General features: G+C 40.6%; 1 protein-coding gene across 11 annotated transcripts in view; it reads left to right on the top strand.

Moving 5' to 3' along the window:
* Window positions 1–19855, top strand: part of fhit (fragile histidine triad diadenosine triphosphatase) — a 1333995-nt gene that overhangs the window by 775925 nt on the left and 538215 nt on the right. For all 11 annotated transcript variants that reach the window (XR_015759402.1, XM_087994389.1, XM_087994384.1 and 8 more), the window contains 2 exons: window positions 6255–6400; window positions 8858–8887. Coding sequence is in view for 10 of the 11 variants with exons in the window: in XM_087994389.1 (XP_087850515.1) it covers window positions 6255–6400; window positions 8858–8887 (176 nt within the window). In the remaining variant the exon portion in view is untranslated. The remainder of the gene's footprint in view (window positions 1–6254; window positions 6401–8857; window positions 8888–19855) is intronic.

The following is a 19855-nucleotide window of genomic DNA, read 5'->3' as shown; positions in this document are numbered from 1 at the left end:
TGAATTGGGATTTGGAGTTTACTTCTTGCATGTGACCTGAAGGTTAGACCTATAAATAAGTTAATCTTATCAATGTCAAATTACAACAAAATGCCATCCTATTGTCACCTCACTAAAATATGCTGAAACTTAAAATAAGCATAAGGTGGCACAGATCAACATAAATAATCAGGACCCAAGGTAATACTGAACACATAGGCATGTTCCTTCTGTGAACGTGAAAGTTGACATTTCAGCTCATTTGAGCATTGTTAAAGCAGATCAAGCATTGTTTAGGAATCTGTTGTCAGGCAAGCTTTTCAATTTTAAATTTGACAAGTAGATTTTAAGAACAGAGGTATTTAATGAAATAAGACACAGAGCTGTTCAGGTTTTTCAAAAAAATGTACTGGAATAATTGTGATTAAATAATCACAAAAATGACTTGTCTCTCCCACCTGACAAATTCTCATTTGGGAATCATGCATGTGGACAGTTTTGTAAGCAAAGATTTATTTGGATGGAGGGTTTGATTGAGGCAATTGAAAGATTGAGAAGATTTGAGCATATTCTAGTTGCATACACAACTCAATTATGCTTAAACTTTCTCCATGTCTCAGTTGCGTTTCTTATCTGAAAACAGTATTGAAATGTCAGCATGGATTGTGTGTGCAAGCTCTGGAGTGTAGCTTTAACTTAATTCTGTCAGCCTCAGATACAACTTCAACCACTGAGTGCAGGCTGATACCAAATAGGTACCCATTTTGAGAGGGTGCAAGAAGTGACAGCCTAATGGTATTACTGCTGGACTGTTAATCCAGAGATTTAGGTAATATTCTGGGGACCTGGGTTTGAATCCCACCGAGGCAGATGGTGGAATTTGAATTCAATGAAAATCTAGAATTAAGAGTATTATGATGACCGTAAATCCATTGTCAATTGTCAGATAGACCCATCTGGTTCACAAATGTCCTTGAGGAAGGGAAACTGCTATCCTTACCTGGTCTGGCCTCCATGTGACTCCAGACCCACAGCAATGTGGTTGACCCAGATGGCAATTAAGGATGGACAATAAATGCTTACCTAGCCAATGACACCCTCATCCTGTGAATGAATTTAAAAAAAGGAATTTAACTAAGTTCACATTGAACTTTAAAGTTGGTCGCCCTTAAGTCTTAAGATCTGAAGGAACAAAAGCACAAAATAAGGAACATTGTCCCTTAAGTGTCCTTAATTTGCAGCTATTTCCCATGTCCATTTCTAGTACAAGATCAAACTTCTGTGAAATTTATGACTCAATATCCAAATTAATTCAGTAATCTGTGAAGATAGGTGAATGGAGGTAAATCAGGGGGAGTTGGGGGAACACTGAGGTAAATCTGCTTTTGAAAAAGATATTGTGGAGGAATTTCTGTTAGAGCTGAATCAAGAAGGAAATAAGGCCAAAAGACATTATGTAAATTGTTATCTTTGCTGACGTACTATAGTGGCAATTGGCAGAAATAGATTGTTAGCTAGAGTGTTTAAAGAATAAAAGGATAGGTTTCTAATTCCACTGAAAAACAAAACTCATTGCCTTGATACAACCCTGGACCTACTAAGCTGTCTTCAGATTTCTGCTTGCAGTTCAGAAGTTTAAGGAAGTTTTGCTGGGACTACAAACATTTAACAGTACCATTGCACTTGTTCATTTCACCCCAGAATACTTTGTAAATTATTTGGGTAATGTTACAAGTTACATCATTGCAGAAGATTTGGGGCATATAATTGAAATCTCATATCAGACATACATCAGGTCCAAAATAGTGAACAGAAATCACCACAATACATTCAGTTCTATTCCTGATTTTCTATTGCTTAAAGAAGATAGCAGTCATCATTGGAACCAGGTTCTGATTGACTTTTGCATGCTCATTTTCAGAGTCCATTAGAAATAGCATGTTACACACCTTCTGATGATTTCAGCAGTGGGCAGGAAAGGGTTAGGGCTGCTTCAATAATTTTTGATTGTTGAAATAATGTAATTATGATGTACACAATCTCAGCACAAGAAAACATTGTTGTTAGTTTTCCTGTCTTTCTGTACACTATAGCCCCTGTCATGCATCAAGGAAATTGTGTCCAATGTGGTCCATTGCTAATGGGTTCTTTTTAATTGCTTTTTGGATAATTGGTAAATGTTTCTCACGTACTTGTAGAAATTAGACTGAAGGTTATTTGAGCTACTGTGTGTGTACTATAATGGAATATGGATATGGAACCAGGCAGCACTAACAATCCTCACAATACATATAATAGGATTTGGAAGTTTATAATTTCTGTAAGTTCTGCTTACTTGTCCTGCTTCAGGGCCTTTGACTTTTCCAACTTTATTGATTTAACAGTGACCCTTAATACCAACATTTAAAGTACCAACTATATATATATTTTATATTTAGTAAAGGCAAGAGAAAATCAAAAAAAGTGAGATAAGGAGTGAAAACAAAATGAAAGAATAATGTGTATCAAAATACTTTATCAGTTCCAAGCTTGGTCAATGCACTTGTTGGAGTTTAATCCAGACAAACAACTTGCCTGCCTCTATCTTATCTACCCCTTTCATAATTTTACATGTTTCGATAGAAATCCCATCTCATTTTTCTAAATTCTAGTGAGTACAGTCCCAGGTGGCCCAACCTCTCCTCATAGAGAAACCCCTCATCTCCAGAATCAACCTGGACAACCTCCCCTGCACCATCTCCAAAGCTAGTATAATAGGGATTAGTTGGGCCCTCAACTCTTAATGCTGTGTACAAATGATTTGGAAGAGGAGACCAAATGTGTCATTTCCAAGTTTGCTAAGGACAATAAGTTGAGTGGAAAGGCAAATTATGCAGAGAATGTGGAGGGTCTGCAGAGATATTTAGATAGGCTAAGTGAGTGGGCATGGGTCTGGCAGATGGTGTACAATGTTGGTAAATGTGAGGTTATCTACTCTGGAAGTAAAATCAGTAGGTCAGAGTTTTATTTAAATGGTGAAAGATTGCAGCATGCTATTGTGCAGAGAGACTTAAGAGTGCTCATATATAAATCGCTATAAGTTGATTTGCAGGTGCAATAGGTAATCAGGAGGGGAAACAGAATATTGGCTTTCATTGCTAGAGGGATTGGAATTTAAGAGGAGGGAGGTTCTGCTGCAATTGTACAAGGTATTGGTGAGGCCGCCACTGGAGTATTGTGCATAGTTCTGGTCTCCCAATTTGAGGAAGGATATACTGACTTTACAGATGGTGCAGAGGAGGTTTGCCAGGCTGACTCTGGAGATAAGCTGGTTACCCTATGAAGAGAGTACTCGCTAAAATTTAGAAGAATGAGAGGATATCTTATAGAAGCATATAAAGTTAAAAATCACACAACACCAAGTTATAGTCCAACAGGTTTATTTGAAAGCACAACTTTTGCAAGGCTACTCCTTCATCAGGTGGATGTGCGCAACCACCTGATGAAGGAGTGGTGCTTCCAAATAAACCTGTTGAAATATAGCTTGGTGTTGTGTGATTTTTATCTTTGTACACCCCAGTCCAACACCGGCACATCCGAATCATGTTATGCAGGGGATAGATAAGATAGAGGCAGGCAAGTTGTTTCTGCTGATGGGTGAGACTAAGACTAGGGGACATGACCTCAAGATTAGGGAGAGTAGATTTAGGGCAGAGGTGAGGAGGAACTGCTTTTCCCAGAGTAATGAATCTATGGAATTCTCTGCCCAAGGAAGCTGTAGAGGCAACTTCATTAAATATAATCAAGACACTGTTGGATAGGTTTTTGCATGATAGGAGAATTAAGGGTTATGGGGATAAAGCAGGTCGGAGGAACTCAGACAATGGATAGATCAGCCATGAAATTAATGAATGGGGAGCAGGCTTGATGAGTCAAATGGCCTTCTCCAGCCTCTACTACTATGAAAGTAAGAAATGTGAAGTGATGCATTTTGGAAGTTCTAATGCAGGAGGGAAATATTCAATAAATGGTAGAACCCTTAGTACCATCAACATACAGATGGATCTAAGCATAAAGATCCTCAACTCCCTGAAAGTAGCAACACAAGTTGATACTTTCCTTCATTGGTTACAGCATAGAATAATAAAATTGGCAAGTCATTTTGCGGTAATATGGAACTTTAGTTCGGCCACATTTAGAATATTGCATACAGTTCTGTTTGCCACACTACGAGAAGGATGTGGAGGCTTTGGAGAAATGGTTTACCAGAATGTTGCCCAGTTTGGAAGGTGTTAGCTAAGAGGAGAGATTGGACAAACTTCGTTTGTTTTCACTTAAATGTCGAAGGATGAGGGGCAACTTGATAGAAGTTTACAAAATTATGAGAGGCATGGATAGCCAGAGTCTTTCTCTCACGGTAGAAATGTTAATAACTAGGAGATATAGATTTAAAGTAAAGGGGGTAAGTTTAAAGGAGATGTGAGAGGCAGGTGTTTTTATACAGAGGGTGGTAAGTGCCTGGAATGTACTGCCGGAGGAGTTGGCAGAGGTGGATATAATAGCAATATTTAAGAGGCATCATGACAGACATACGAATAGGCTGGGAATAGGGGGATATCGACTGTGTCAAGGCAAAAGGTTTTTAGTGTAGAAAGGCATGTTGTGTTGATGCAGTCTTGATAGGCTGAAGGGTCTGCTTCTGTGCTGTATTTTCTTTGTTCTTTGCATGTATCAGAAAGCAGAGAACAAGCACAGATAGAATTTTCAGGGTCATAAAGTATTTTAGAGATATGGTATGTAGCTCAATGCGATCCAAAGAATAACATTTGAAAAGTATGTCATCCAGCTGAATCTGATCAGAAACCAGATAAATATTTTTGTTACAGTTCATGAAAAGTTTTTTTCTATGAGATCAAGCTTATTTTTTCATACTGTCAATCCCAAACGTATTTCATTAACTATGTACCCCACCCTTACGCTGACACACTCATCTAGTGCTAGCCTCTACTTGTAGATGGAAGTACTCATCACTACATAGGATCCCATGACACTGGCTCTATATTTACAAGACTATGGGGCACCTGCTGGCAATCTGGAGCTTCCCTACAAGGATAATGACCTCTACCCTGGATGTGGCAGAAAAGGGGAAATTGGCACATCACTTTGTGGATTGGGACCTGAGGATCTTGAGCAGAGTGGTGGAGGGGAGGACTGTCATTTTACAACAAAATTGGTCGAGGAGGCCATGACAGTAGACTCTGCCAGCCTGTTCTGAGGTAGCTAACTGAGTCAATGTGGTCCAAACTGTTTGGGGGAATGTCCAGCAATGGCACAGGAAAATCAGTGACCTTTGCTGATTCACCAAGGAAAGTACCACTATCTTCTCTCTGCTGCCCCACATACACTCACTGTGCAGCTGGTATAGTATGGTTCAGATGCTATCATAACATGCAGGAGTGAAGGCTGAGTGACTCATCAAGCTGGATTCCAAGATGTTTAAATATCTAAATACCTAAATCCGGAATCTTAAAAAAAATCTTTTACTTTTGAAGCATATAGATAGAGTCTTTAGGCTGGTTTAATTCCATTTTTAGTGTAGAGGTGGCTTCAACAGGTGGCCCACTCTAGTTATCAAATCAAAAGACATGACTTAAAGTGTGGTTGAAGAACCTGATGCAAATTTCAGTGTTATTAACATAGCCGTTATCTTTTGAGTTGAATGTACCAGTCAGTGGTTTTGCACATTCTGTACAAATGCTATATGTTTTTAGCAATAAACTTCAAGGTACAGGTTAAGGATAATGTAAATTAGGTTTTACCAACTGTAAAATGTATCTCAAAATCTCAATGTGTTTTGGGTTAGGAACTTGAAAGCTTCACACTTGAACCGACAGCCTAAAGTCAAATATTGTGACAAATTCTACTGATATGAAGGAGAGATTTTGATGAAAGAAAGTCTGTGCAAGGAAGTTTTCAGGAACTGTTTTGTTTCTAAAGGAAAAAAACTTTAACTTTTGTTTCAACCTTGTTTGTTTGAAGAGTAGCCATTAGAAAAATCACTGCTCAGTGGAACTGGGAGTGGTCATTGCTGCCATGAAGTACAATAATATCTGTTATTTATTCCTCTGAATTGACTCCTTAGAAGCTCACAGAAAATAGTTTTGTTTTGTGGATGACATATAAAAGACAAAGTTGTTTTTTTTTTTATTTTTGCTACTCATATTTAATTTAATTTATTCTCATTTGAAATTCAAATGGCTCTATGGTATTTTTTTCCTTGACTATCTGTAATAAAGATGTGTTAGTTTGTCCAATCAGATTAACTGAACGTTTTCGGGATCTACAACCAGATGAGTTGACAGACTTGTTTCAGACAAGCCAGAAAGTTGCAAAGGTTGTGGAGCAGCACTTCAAAGCAACATCGCTGACCATTGCCATTCAGGTTTGTAAGCGAACTGTGGTTTCTTTCAGTAATGAGTGAACAGTAGCTTCACTAAAATATTTTAACTCTGCAATATACAGTACAGTATTCAGAATGATTGTACACCGATGAAATCTGAAGAATGCCCATTTCAAGCAGTGTTGTTCAGTTACTAGATTGAAAGATATTTATCTGCTCTGAGTGCTTAGCTGTTTTGCTGAGTTTCACATTTATCTTAAATGTGTTTGAAATGGCTCCACTTCCAAATCAGAATTTGGCAAACATGCAATAATCCATAAAGGTTTCATTCATTGTCCATAAAAGAAAGGAAATAAAGTGAAGTAAGGCATATTGAGAGGATAGAAAGAAGTCATCTGCCTCATTGCCATTTCTTCTTTTTTAAATCATGTTTTTGTCCCACATCTTGTTTCCATAGGAATTCTCATGACACCTACTTCCCTCATTAACTTTCTTTTTTATTACAAGGCTTGTCTATCCCAACAGTCCCAATGACACCTGTTTTATTCAAGCTTCTTCGTGCCATATTTTGTCAAATTGTACTCCAATGATTACTCATTGCAGAGAATGAGGAGAGAGTGACAATCAAGTTCCTGAGTCTGTTCAAGACTATGATGAGGTCTGGAATTAGTGGTCCTGATAAAACTCAAACTGAGCATCCTTAAACAAATTATTCAAAGCTATGTTCCAATTGGTAACACTGTTGATGAAACCTTCCATTGCTGTTGATTGAGATTAGGTTGACAAAGTAGTCATTAGCTAGGTTAAGCTTGGCTTCTTTTTAGTGGGCAGGCCAGAGCTGAGAAATGTTCCACATTGTTGGATAGATGACAATTGTAAATGTCCTTAAATGGCTTAGTTAAAACTGCAGCTGATTCTGAAAGACTGCAGCATTACTGTGGATGTTATTTTATATTATTTATTATTAAATGGCCCAGAGCCATTTCTGTGTTCATCACACGGAGCCATTTCTTGATTCATGTGGAGAGAACCAGGAAATAGCTGAAGTTTGGCACATATGAGTGTGGGATCTCAAGAAACCCAAGAATATCATCCATTTTGTACTTCTAACTGAAGATGGTTATAAATGATCTAGCCTCGTTCTATGCAATAGTATGCTGTTCTCTGCCATCATTAAAGATAGAGTTGTTCATTGAGATAACTCCTCCCATTAGTTTAATTATCCACTACCATTTATGACTGAATATAACAAGAACTCTAATCCATTGTAGAATCACTTTGCTTGGTCCATCACATGCTTCTTCTGTTTTGCATGAATGTGTTGTCGCCTTGTGTTGTAGCTTCACTAGGCTGTCAGCTTATTTTTCTCATACCCATTGCTGTTGGTATGTTCTTCTAGAGTCCTCATTAAGCTAGGTTAGTCATTTGGCTTGATGATAATGGAGGAGTGAAGGATGTGGTAGACCACAAGTGGTGGTTTAGCTGCATGTCCCTAGTTAGTTGTTCCCTCAAAACAATCTTGATTAGTCAGCTAGTCAACAGTAGTGCAATACAGTGTAGTGTGATAGTGTATTGGAATCCATAGAACCAATTGCTAAAAGTCTGAGATTTTGGGACAGATTTAGGGTCAGGAAGGGGAAAGCTAAAACTTCCTTGCTAAGGATCGAAAAGCACATGCAATCTCTCCATCTTGATGGTTTGTCTCTTTCCATCATCTGTTCCCTGATTGACATGGATTTGTCATCCTCATGGTCTCTATCTCTGCACCCTTCCCCCTCCACCCTGCCCCCTGACCTCTCTCAACCTCTGTGCAGTGTCTTCTGTCCCTGATCATTCCTCTCAGTGTTCTCAGTGGGCCACCTGACCTCTTCCAGGATCTCTGTTTGACATTTCTCTGCTGAGCTAAAATCCCAGTTGTCCACCCTCAATCCCCACAGCTCCCAACTTTCTGGATTGTCCTCGACCATCTGCAGTGTTCTAGCTTTCTATTGTAGGCTTCCTTGATGAATGGCTTCTCAATCTGGCTGGCTATCAGAAAGAAAACAGAAATATTCCAATGAGAACCTTAAATTAAATGCAGCAGAAAATATCGGAGCCAATGTGTTTCTATCAAGCAGCAACTTTTGTGAAAAGGTGAGAAATATAAAGTGTATGTTCATTCATTTTAAACAGAAAGTATTCGCTATAGACTTTTCTCCCCTTAAGAAATAAAGCAATTTAATAAATATGGTGGCAATTTGATTGAAAAATTTGGTCTGCCACACAAAGTTTCTTGATCAAATTCTTTCCATTAGAGAGCTGAATAAGCAGTAAATGTGGTTTCCAGCACAAATATCATTGCCCAGCTTGCAGTAAACAAAACTGGTTGTGATAATGGATGACTGCCCAGATCACATACAGCTGTCACTCATCTTCAAATGTATTTCAAATGAATACTTCAATTCACTGTCAATAACTTGCAAATCATTAACTCCTCATGTGCTTCTCTTTTTTTTGTAGGATGGACCTGAAGCTGGGCAGACTGTGAAAGTGAGTGTCTTTTAATATTGGTTTTACTGTGCTGTGAAGGGTATGATTCATGATGTCTTTGTTGGAACAAGAGCTCAATATTCTGAGTTATGAGTCCATATAGCCACATAACTGTCATCTTATCATTTAGCACATAATTGTTTTGGCAATAGAACATTATTTATAATACTACCAGAGACAACTAATTTAATATTTACTTTGGTGTCCTTTGGGAAAGAAAATATAACCTAAGAAAAAGCTTCAATAAGTTTTTCTCTGAGCTTAGTGTAGTTTTGAAAACTAGGCCACATAAAGGTTTGTTTACAGAACTAAAGACTTCCAATGCTGTTTCATATTTTGTGCAAATGTTATTTTTGCTATCCACATGATGGACTGTTCAGTGAAAATTGAAGCATCAATGTGATTGAATGAATTCAGCCACAGCAGTGTTTTAGAGGGAAAAAGAAAATGAATTTCTACTAGCAGTTCAATCCATAATTTAAAGAGACATTCTTGCCCGATGCTGAGAAATTTACGTAGTCTGACTCCACAGTGACAAATTGCAACTACTATATCATTTCACTTGATTATCTTCAGCTAACGCTGGATAATATTCTTCCATCTTTGAAAGCTTCTAACAATTTTAAACAAAACTTGAATCTGTACAACAAAAGATAGAACCTAATAAAGTACTTATTCTTTATTTATAGATTGGACATGGGAATCGCTGGCTGGCCAGCATTTTATAATCCATTCCTAGTTGCCCTTAAGAAGATGGCAGTGAGTTGCCTTCTGGAACCACTGCACTCCACATGCTGTAGGTTGACCCACAATGCTGTTAGTACACACTGCTGGTACTGAGCAACGGTAATGGAGAGAGAGTGGATGCTTGTGGATGTGGTGCCTGTCAAGCAACCTGCCTTGTCTTGGGTGGCATCAAGCTTCTTGAGTGTTCTTGGAGCTGCAGCCATCCAAGCAACTTACCACCCACTTTCCTTTTACATTAGTTAATCATGCTAACAATTTCTTCAGGTACAGTCCACTTTCATTCAAATCTCTGCTCACATCCAACCTCTCTTTCCTCTACAAACTTGTTAAATGTATTAGCATCTCATGATTCTGTGCTCATTACTAGAACTCTATGTTTGAATCCCTCCAATCCAGTTTCTTTTCCTGCCACAGTATTAAAATGGCTTTTGTCATCCCTGATCTGACTGTGACAAATGTGAACCATACCTTTAGTCCCCCAAGTTCTGACTTGTAGAGGTTTTCAGAACTGGAACATATAAATCATCGCCAAAAGAAACCTATGACGACTTCATGTCAGTGGTTGGCATCTACTATGCACCACCTGAGCATGTCGTGAAGGAAGTTTCAAGCAAGGCAATTAAGAGAGAATTTAATTATTATCAGGCAAGGAAGAATATGTAGTGCTACAGAGAGAAGGCAGAGAGGGTCACACAAATATTATTTGGATTATTGTGAGCAGTTTTGGACCCTTAATTTAAGGAAGGATGTGCTGGCCTTGGAGAGGGACCAGAAGAGATTCACAAGAATGGTGCCAAGAATGAAGGACTTGTCATATGAGGAGTTCTTGAGGACTCTGGATCTGTATTCAATTAAAAGGATGAGGACGAATCTCAATGAGCCTTACAGAACGCTGAGAGGCTTAGGTAGAGTGGCTGTGGAGAAGAAGTTGCGATTAGTAGGAGAGACTCAGCCCAAAGGGCACATCCTCAGTGAAGAGATGACCCTTTAGAACTGAGGTGAGGAGGAATTTCTTCAGTCAGAAGGTGGTGAAACTGTGGAACTCATTACCACAGAAGACTTTGGAGGCCATGTCATTGAGTCTGTTTAAGATAGAGATAGTTTGACTCTTAATTAGTAAGACGATTAAAGGTTACAAGGAGAAGGCAGAAGAATGGTGCTGAGAAACATATCAGCTATGAATGAATGGTGGAACAGACTCAATGTGCTGAATAGCCCAATTCTGCTCCTTTCTCTTATCATCTTAAGAGTGACAAGAAGAAAATTGCTCAGATCGCATATGTATCAGGCATTATTTAGTTGAGTTTCAAGGATAAGTCAGCCAGGTTCCTCAAGAAACAAGTAAAGAATTGATTTATTGTGAACAAAACTCAGCAAAACTATCAAGATTATTAACAAGAGGTTTAAACTATGTAAGTGTATCTGACTATCCCATTAAAAATGATATATCCTGCAGGATAGGAAAATAATAATAACTCTGCAGAGTGTTATTTAAGTCCCGAACCCTTTAAACAAGTCAAAAGAATAAAATAACTTGTTCTGTTTGGGCCTCTCCTGGCTTTGATTATTTTTTCTGCTCGGTTGGTCACAACAACTTCCCTAAGTTGACGCCCGAACATTGAAGTAGTAGGGTCCTGACACAACATCAATCTTTATATTAAATAATAAATTACATATTTAATGAAGGATCTCAATGGATTCTGGCAGGCACCCTTTGACCTGCTTGGAAGACCAGGCTCAAATTAGAATCTGTGGGAAGAAAGTGAAACCTTGCCAGCTATGTCATGCAAAATAAAACTGTCAGCCTACCTGTCACCAAAAGGGCAGGATTAAAATCACTACCATGTGGATCCAAGATCATGGTGATCTAACAGGTATGCCTTGCTGAGCTCTGTACCAAAACTCAGGCAAAGTGGTGTGTTTACCCTCCCCAACAAAACTATTTTGAAGAAAATCGATAGTTTAACATTAATAGAGTTGCTAGATAGATTTATTTAGTAAGGGAAGATTATAGAGGCAAAGGACAGAATAAATTGCAACAGGCAGGATACTCCCCTGCAGTATCGGATATGCCCATGGCCACACTGCAGCTTCCCCTGAAATCCCAATGGACTCATCTACTCAACAAGACCTGGCTGTGGAGATTGCGAAAGTCCGGGAGAAGATCAAGGCATCGATTATAGAGTCGTGCCAGGCTGCAACTGATCTCACCATGCTGCAGAATCTTGAGCAGGAGCTGCAGAGTCTCGGGAAGCAAGTGGAGGAGGCCGAGCAGCGGACCGCGACGTCAGAGACCGCAGTCGAGTCCTTGGCAGGACGTATCCAGGCCCTGGAGAAGCAGGTACATGCCTTAGTAGACCAGGTCGACAACCTCGAGAATTAAGGTCAACGAAAAGTCATCCAGGTGGTCAGGTTGCTGGAGTGAGAGGGAGGCGAGCAGTTTTTCGAAGATTGGCTGCTGTGATTTCTGGGCTGGGAGACTAAGACAGGCCAGATGCGAATTGAGAGAGCTCACAGGTGGCGGTGCGCAGGGCTGTTTCGACCACCTCCCCCACCCAGCCTTAGAAACAAACAAAAGGTAATGGAAGCCTCCAGATTGTTGGGAAAGGATCCTCAGGCCCTGATTTATAAAGGATCAAAGATTATGTCTTTTCAGGACTTTTCTGCGGCCGTGATCTGCAAGAGGAAGTCCTTTGAGGTGAAGAAGAGGCTGAGGGATCTGAATATTCAATATCCATCAGATAACCGGCAGTGCTCTGTTTTAATCATGAATGGTCCATGCATGCATTTGACTCCTCAGAAAAAGCAAAGAACGTTTTTGGACACTTTGAAATAGACCGGATGGTCCAAAGGACAAAGACAAGAATACTTCTCTTTTCTTTACCCTTTTTTATTCTCTACCTCATGTACTTCTCCTTTTTCTTTATTATTTTATTAGAGAAAGTGTTGTTGTTCTTTTTTACAGTGATAATTGAGGTCAGTGTAAGGTTGGGAATGGGTGAAGTGCCCCCTTCTAATTTCTTTGCCCATAATACCTATTTTTATTGTTTATCTTTCGCCTGAGTTTGGGGCGCGGCTCAAGCCAGAAGGAGTTCTGGAGGTGTATGTGGATAGTGTAAGCGCCCCCTGTAGGCAGGGTGAGAATCTCCCATCAAGTATTTTTTGTATGTTGTACAGGTAATTGGTTTAGTTTGCTGGTTTTTAGTAAAGGTAGTTTTTGCAAGTTTTGTTAATGTAGTTTTAGTGTGTGCATTTTTTAGACACTATGAGTCTCCATTTATTTACACTCAGTGCATTGTGAATAGGATTCACCCTTTTGGGGGTTCAAGAGTTGTTATAGAGAGATATGGCTAAATGTCTCCTCAAATGGTGCACCAGGAGTATTAAGGGGAGTCACTTGCTGGTCAAGAGATAAAATGTACTCTCGAATCTCAGGAAGGGGAGGATTGATGTTGTCCTATTGCAAGAAACCCATCTTGATGAGAAGGAGCACCTAAAGTTACAGCAGGGTGGGTTTGATCAGGTGTTTTTTTTCATCCTTTAACACTAAGAGCAGGAGAGTGGCTTTACTTGTCCAGGAGAGTCTCCAATTTAAGTTATTAGATCAAGTTAAAGATGAATATAGGTGGTTTGTAATTCTTGAAGCTTAATATATGGGGAAGAGTATGGCATCCTAAATATTTACTGTCCCCTAGCACACCCCCTCAGATTCCTGACATGCACTTTCTAAGTTGATTGCCCTTGGAATGTGACATATTTATTTGAGGAGAGATTTTAATTGCCTTATGTACCCCACAGTGGATAGAATGCCCAAAGATCCCCCAAATACGTCTTTGCAATCCAAGCAATTGGTTTATTTATGTGTGGAATTGGGGCTGGTGGGCGTTTGGACATGTCTCCACCTTATAGATAAGGACTTCACCTTTTTCTCCAATCCTCACAAGTGTCATACCAGGATTGACCTTTTTCTAGTACACTCGGTTTTTCTGGATTCGACGATGCCCTGTAAAATTCAAAACATAGCCATTTCCGGTCATGCAGCAGTGTATTTGGAGCTTGAGATTAAGGGCAACAGAACAGGTTCCCGGCATTGGTGAACGGATCCTTTTAATACTTAAGGACAGTAAGTTTGTCGAATACTTCTCGAGTGAGTTCAAAGCCATCTTGGCTATCAATTCGGGTATGGCTAGTAACCTGTCTCCAGGAGACTGCTAAGGCCTACACTAGGGGGATAGTTATCTCTTATTTGGCTAGCCGGAAGAAACAGAAGGGAGAGCAGCAACATCTGCTTGAGGCACGGTTGAAGGCAGCTGAGACAGCGTATTTTGATAGGCCATCAGTGACTAAATTGCAGTGAGTATACAGCCCTCTGGGTTGCTTTGAACTCCATGCTCACTCAGACAGTGAAAGGCTGCTGGAGCATGTCGATAGGCCAGGCAAATATCTGGCATTTCGGCCAGCAAAAAGAGCGCCCTTCAATCCATTATATCAATTAGAGAAGGTACTGGGATTCTTCCATGTGACTCTAAAAGGATCAACGTGACATTTTGGAGTTTCTACTCTGAGCTATATTGTTCAGAATGCTGCGAGGTTACATGGGCTAAGATGGAGATTTTTTTAAGAACCTGGATCTTCCAGGTGTAATCTCAGAACAGGTGTCTCTTCTTAATGCCCCCTTGACAGTGCAAGAGATACAGGAGGCAGTAAGACAGCTCAGAAGTGGGAACGCACCCAGCCCTGATGGTCTCCCGGGTGAATTGTACAAAGAATTTATAAATATCCTGTCAGGGTTGACGCTGGATATGTATAACTAATCGTACAGTCATGACTGCCTCCTGCCATCCCTGAAAAAGATGAACATCTCTCTCATTCTCAAGAAATGGAAGACCCTAGAGGACATCGCTTGGTATAAGCCCATTTCACTGTTAAATTTGGACTTTAAAATTTTATCCAAGACACTTGAGTTGCGATTGGAGAAGATGTTGCCCTATATTAAGGAGCACCAGATGGGTTTTATAAAGGACTGTAAGTCCTCCAATAATATTAGAAGATTAGTGAATGTGGTCCAAGTGCGTCAGCAACGATTGGCTCAGAGTTTGGTGATCTCTATAGATGCAGAGAAAGCATTCGATCGGGTGGAGTGGCCATATTCTTTTTATGCTCTGGAACCATTTGGTCTAGGTGAGGTCTTTGTCAGATGGGTGGACGTCTTGTATAGTGATCCTCTAGCTGCGGTTCTCACCAATGGTGTAAGATCGAGTAATTTCAGTACTGGTAGGGGCAGTCGGCAAGGCTGTCCCCTTTCACCACTACTGTTTATGTTGGTGATTGGGCTGCTGGTAGAGGCTATCAGTAAGGACTCTAACATAGCTGCCTCAGAAGTGGGATGAAGGATACATAAGATTACATTATATGCAGATGATGTTCTCTTAGTAAACCTGGCAGTTTTTGTACCCCATTTAATACAATGTATTAATTTATTTGGCTCTTTTTTCGGGATATAGGATCAATTTTGCAAAGTCAGAGGCTATGCCCATGGGGGTCTTAAGGGAGTATCTGATATTGAAGGTGAATTACGACTCCCTTTTAAATGGTCACTTGACAAAATTAGACAAGACCTTCAAAGATGGAAGGCCCTACTAATCTCTTGGTTAGGTCAGATTACCCTTATTGAAATGAATGCCCTTCCTCGTCTGTTACATCCAATGCGAATGCTCCCTCTGATGATTCCAGACAAACATTGCAGAGAATCACTGAACGATTTAGTTCTTTTATTTGGCATCACAGGCAGCCCCTCATTAAGCTTGCAGTTACCCCAAGGATTGGGGGAAGTAGCCTTTCTGGATATTAAGAGATACCAACTAAGCTTGCTTCTGTTCTTTATGAGCGACTGGGCTTGTGAGGACCCGAGGTCAATATGGTTGGATATTGAGGCCTCCTAGGCAAAGTGCCCCCTTACTAGTCTGATGTTTATTGATAAGATGAGGACAGTTATAGAGTCATAGAGATGTACAGCACGGAAACAGACCCTTTGGTCCAACTCATCCATGCCAACCAGATATCCTAACCTAATCTAGTCCCATTTACCAACACTTGGCCCGTATCCTGCTAAACCCTTCCAATTCATATACCGATCTAGATGCCTTTTAAAATAAGTAATTGTACCAGCCTCCAGATAGTTCCACATACGCATACCACCTTCTGCATGAGAAAGTTACCCCTTAGGTCCCTTTTATATTTTTCCCCTCTCACCATGAAACTACGCCCTCTAGTTCTGGACTCCCCCACATCAAGGAAAAGACATTGTCTATTTCTCCTATCCATGTCCCTCATGATTTTATAAACCTCTGTGAGGTCACCCCTCAGCCTCCAATGCTCCAAAGAAAAATAACAGTCCCAGCTTCTCCCTGTACCTTAAACCCTCAACCCTAGCAACATCCTTTAAATCTTTTCTGAACCCTTTCAAATTTTACACCATTCTTCCGAGAGGAAGGAGACCACAGTTGCATGCAATATTCCAAAAATGACCTAACCAATGTCCTGTATAGCCACAATGTGACCTCCCAGCTCCTATATTCAATGCTCTGACCAATAAAAAAAAGCATACCAAACACCTTCTTCACTATTCTATCTTCCTGCGACTCTACTTTCAAGGAACTATGAACCTGCATTCCAAGGTCTCTTTGTTCAACAACACTCTCTAGGACCTTACCATGAAGCGTATAGGTCTTGCTAAGATTTACTTTCCAAAGATGTAGCACCTCACATTTATCAAAATTAAACTCCATCTGCCACTCCTCAGCCCATTTGCCCATCTGATCAAGATCCTGTTGTACTCTGAGGTAACCTTCTTCGCTGTCCACTGCACCTCCAGTTTTGATGTCATCTGCAAACTTACAAACCGTACCTCCTATGTTCATATCCAAATCATTTATATAAATGACAAAAAGTAGTGGACCCTGTGGTACTCCACTGGTCACAGGCCTCCAGTCTAAGGAACAACCCTCCACCACCAGCCTCTGTCTTCTACCTTTGAGCAAGTTCTGTATCCAAATGGCAAGTTCTCCCTACATTCAATGAGATCTAACCTTGCTAAACAGTCTCCCATGGGGAATCTTGTCGAACGCCTTACTGAAATCCATATAGATCATGTACACCGCTCTGCCCTCATTAGTCCTCTTTGTTACTTTAAGGAATACTGTCAGAATCCAATCATTATTAATACAGTTGAAGCATTGAGAGCAATGCGACAGAGCGGGGGCAGTTTATCTAAAACCTCCTTTCTTAACCCTATAGTTGGTACGCTGGGATTCCAGACAGGGATGAAGGACCCTGGATTCAAACTGTAGGCAACTAGGTGATGCTCCTGTTTGGGAGATCTGTTCGAGGGGGAGGCATGATGTCCTTCAACCAAATGAGCCGCAAATATGGATTGCCCAGCAGAGAACCTTTTTGCTACTTTCAGGTTAGGGACTTCATCCAAAAAAAGACTATGCTTGTGACCAATTTCATTAAGTCTGACACAGAGAGGAGAGTGCTTCATGCCACAAGCTCTCTCTTGGTTAGTGCTCGCTATCACCTACTGGGGTGCAGTGTCTTGAATGATATTGAGCTAATATGAGAGGCCTGGGAGCAAGAGTTGGGAGGAGAGATCCCTTCAGAGACATGGGAGGACACTTGGGAGAACGTGAGAAAGATCTCAATCTGTAACATAATACATGCCATGTAATTGAAGGTCCTTCATAGGGTTCATTTGGCCCCAGATCATCTTGTGAAATTCAAAAAGAAAGCGTCTCCAATATGCCCCAAAATAAGCACAGGTACCCTCACTCATTCTTTGTGGTAATGCTACAAGCTTCGTAGGTATTGGAGCACTGTGGCAGGATAATGGAGAGGGTCCTGGGGACCAAAGTGAAGGCAGATACAGTCTCCCTGCTCTTGGGCTTGCTGAATTTATCTTCCTTACACGCACTTGGGAAAAAAACTATTTAACATTCTCACTTTCTGTACGAGGAAGAAAATTTTGATGAGCTGGGTGTCTGAGAACCCGCCAGGCCTGCTGGGGTGGCGTAAGTTAATTATGGAGCATATCCCTTTGGATTTCCTCACAAACATGGTACACCATAAAGCAGAGCTTTTGTATAAGACAGAGCAGCCCTTTTGAATTATCTGGATGCAGACTTGTCTGCCATTTTAATTAGGGCATTTGTTTAGCCATGTTTATTAGGTTTAGTGAGCCTTGTGCCCTCGGAGGAAGAATCCTGAAAAAATAAAGGTGTAATAATTAATGCTCTCAAAGGAGCTGAGTGGCATTATCTATCTATTTACCTATTTATGGATTTGTAGTTAGTGAGTGTAGTTTTGATTTATTTTGTAGAGTAGGGTATTGTAATTGTTGTTATAATTTTAAATTGTTATATTTTTGTAATTTTATAATTTTGTAAAGAAAAACATTTCTCAATAAAACTAGAAAAAACACTACCTCAGGGATATTGAGTATAGAATTGGGACATCATGTTGTGGCTGTACTGAACCTTGTAAAAGCCACTTTTAGAATACTCATCTTTTCTGAACCGTTCAAGATTAACACCTTTACTATAGTAGGAAACATGTTAAACTTGAACAGTTCACAAAAGATCTGCAAGGATGTTGCCAGAGCAGCAGGGTTTGAATTATACGGAGAGGCTGAATAGACCGGGGCCTTTTCCCTGGAGTGTCGGAGACTGAGGGTGACCTCATAAAATCATGAGGGGCATGAATTGAGTGAATAGTCAAGGTCTTTTTCCCAAGTTAGGGATGTCCAAAACTCGAGGGCATAGCTTTAAGGTGAAGTTGGTGGGGGTGGGGGTAGATTTTCAAGGGACCTGAGGGGAAACTTCATGCAGAAGGTGGTGCATGTGTGGAATGAGCTACCAGAGGAGGTGGTGGAGGTGGGTACAATTGCAACTTTTTTTTTTAGATTACTTACAGTGTGGAAACAGGCCCTTTGGCCCAACAAGTCCACACCGACCCGCCGAAGTGCAACCCACCCATACCCCTACATTTACCCCTTCACCTAACACTACGGGCAATTTAGCATGGCCAATTCACCTAACCTGCACATCTTTGGACTGTGGGAGGAAACCAGAGCACCCGGAGGAAACCCATGCAGACACGGGGAGAATGTGCAAACTCCACACAGTCAGTCGCCTGGGGTTGGAATTGAACCCGAGTCTCTGGCGCTGTGAGGCAGCAGTGCTAACCACTGTGCCACCGTGCCGCCCACAAAAGGCATTTAAAAGGCATGTAGCTGGGCACATGAATAGGAAGGGTTTAGAGGGATATGGGCCAAATGTTGGCATTTGGGACTAGATCATAGTTAAAAATCACACAACACCAGGTTATTGTCCAACAGGTTTAATTGGAAACACTAGCTTTCGGAGTGCCGCTCCTTCATCAGGTGGTTGTGGAGTATAAAATTGTAAGACATTAAATTTATAGCAAAAGTTTACAGTGTGATGTAACTGAAATTATATATTGAAAAAGACCTGGATTGTTTGTTAAGTCTCTCATCTGTTAAAATGACCATGTTGGTTTCAGTTCTTTCATTTGTACATTGCAAAACTTTTTTTAAAAAAAAGTTACATTCTCAAGTGAACTTTAACAATTAGTGTCTGTCAGCCCAGATAATATATTGAAAGTGTGAGTCCCCAGTATGATACTGTCTGTGCCACAATGTTTAGACTGATTCTAATCTAAAAGAAAATTTACAAAATCTTACATGGATTCATGCAATTTTTGAGCCAAGTAAAATGTAACTCTGGAAGTGCAAATTCACTCCACAAACTTGTGTGTGGTGTGTGTGGTTGGGGGTGGGGAGGCTAGTGGGGAGGGGGGGAGAATGGGGAATGGGTGCGCAGGTTGTGAGAGTGTGGGTGCGTGTCTGTGTGTGTGTATTGTGCAATGGGGTCACCTGTAGTGTGACATGAACCCAAGGTCTCAGTTAAGGCCATCCCCATGGGTACCAAACTTGGCTATCAGCCTCTGCTCAGCCACTTTTCCTTGCTGCCTGTCCTGAAGTCTGCCTTGGAGGATGGCCATTCGAAGGTCCGAGGTCGAATGTCCCAGACTGCTGAAGTGTTCTCCGACTGGGAGGGAATTTAGATAGATTGGAGAGCTGGGCAGAGAAATGGCAGATGGAGTTCAATCCGGGCAAATGCGATGTGATGCATTTTGTAAGAT

The sequence above is a fragment of the Chiloscyllium plagiosum genome, unplaced genomic scaffold, assembly GCF_037043375.1.
Source record: "Chiloscyllium plagiosum isolate Xiang-an unplaced genomic scaffold, Cpla_swu_hap1 HiC_scaffold_14, whole genome shotgun sequence".
NCBI classification, from domain to species: domain Eukaryota; kingdom Metazoa; phylum Chordata; class Chondrichthyes; order Orectolobiformes; family Hemiscylliidae; genus Chiloscyllium; species Chiloscyllium plagiosum.
This window is presented reverse-complemented; position numbering and strand designations above follow the sequence as displayed.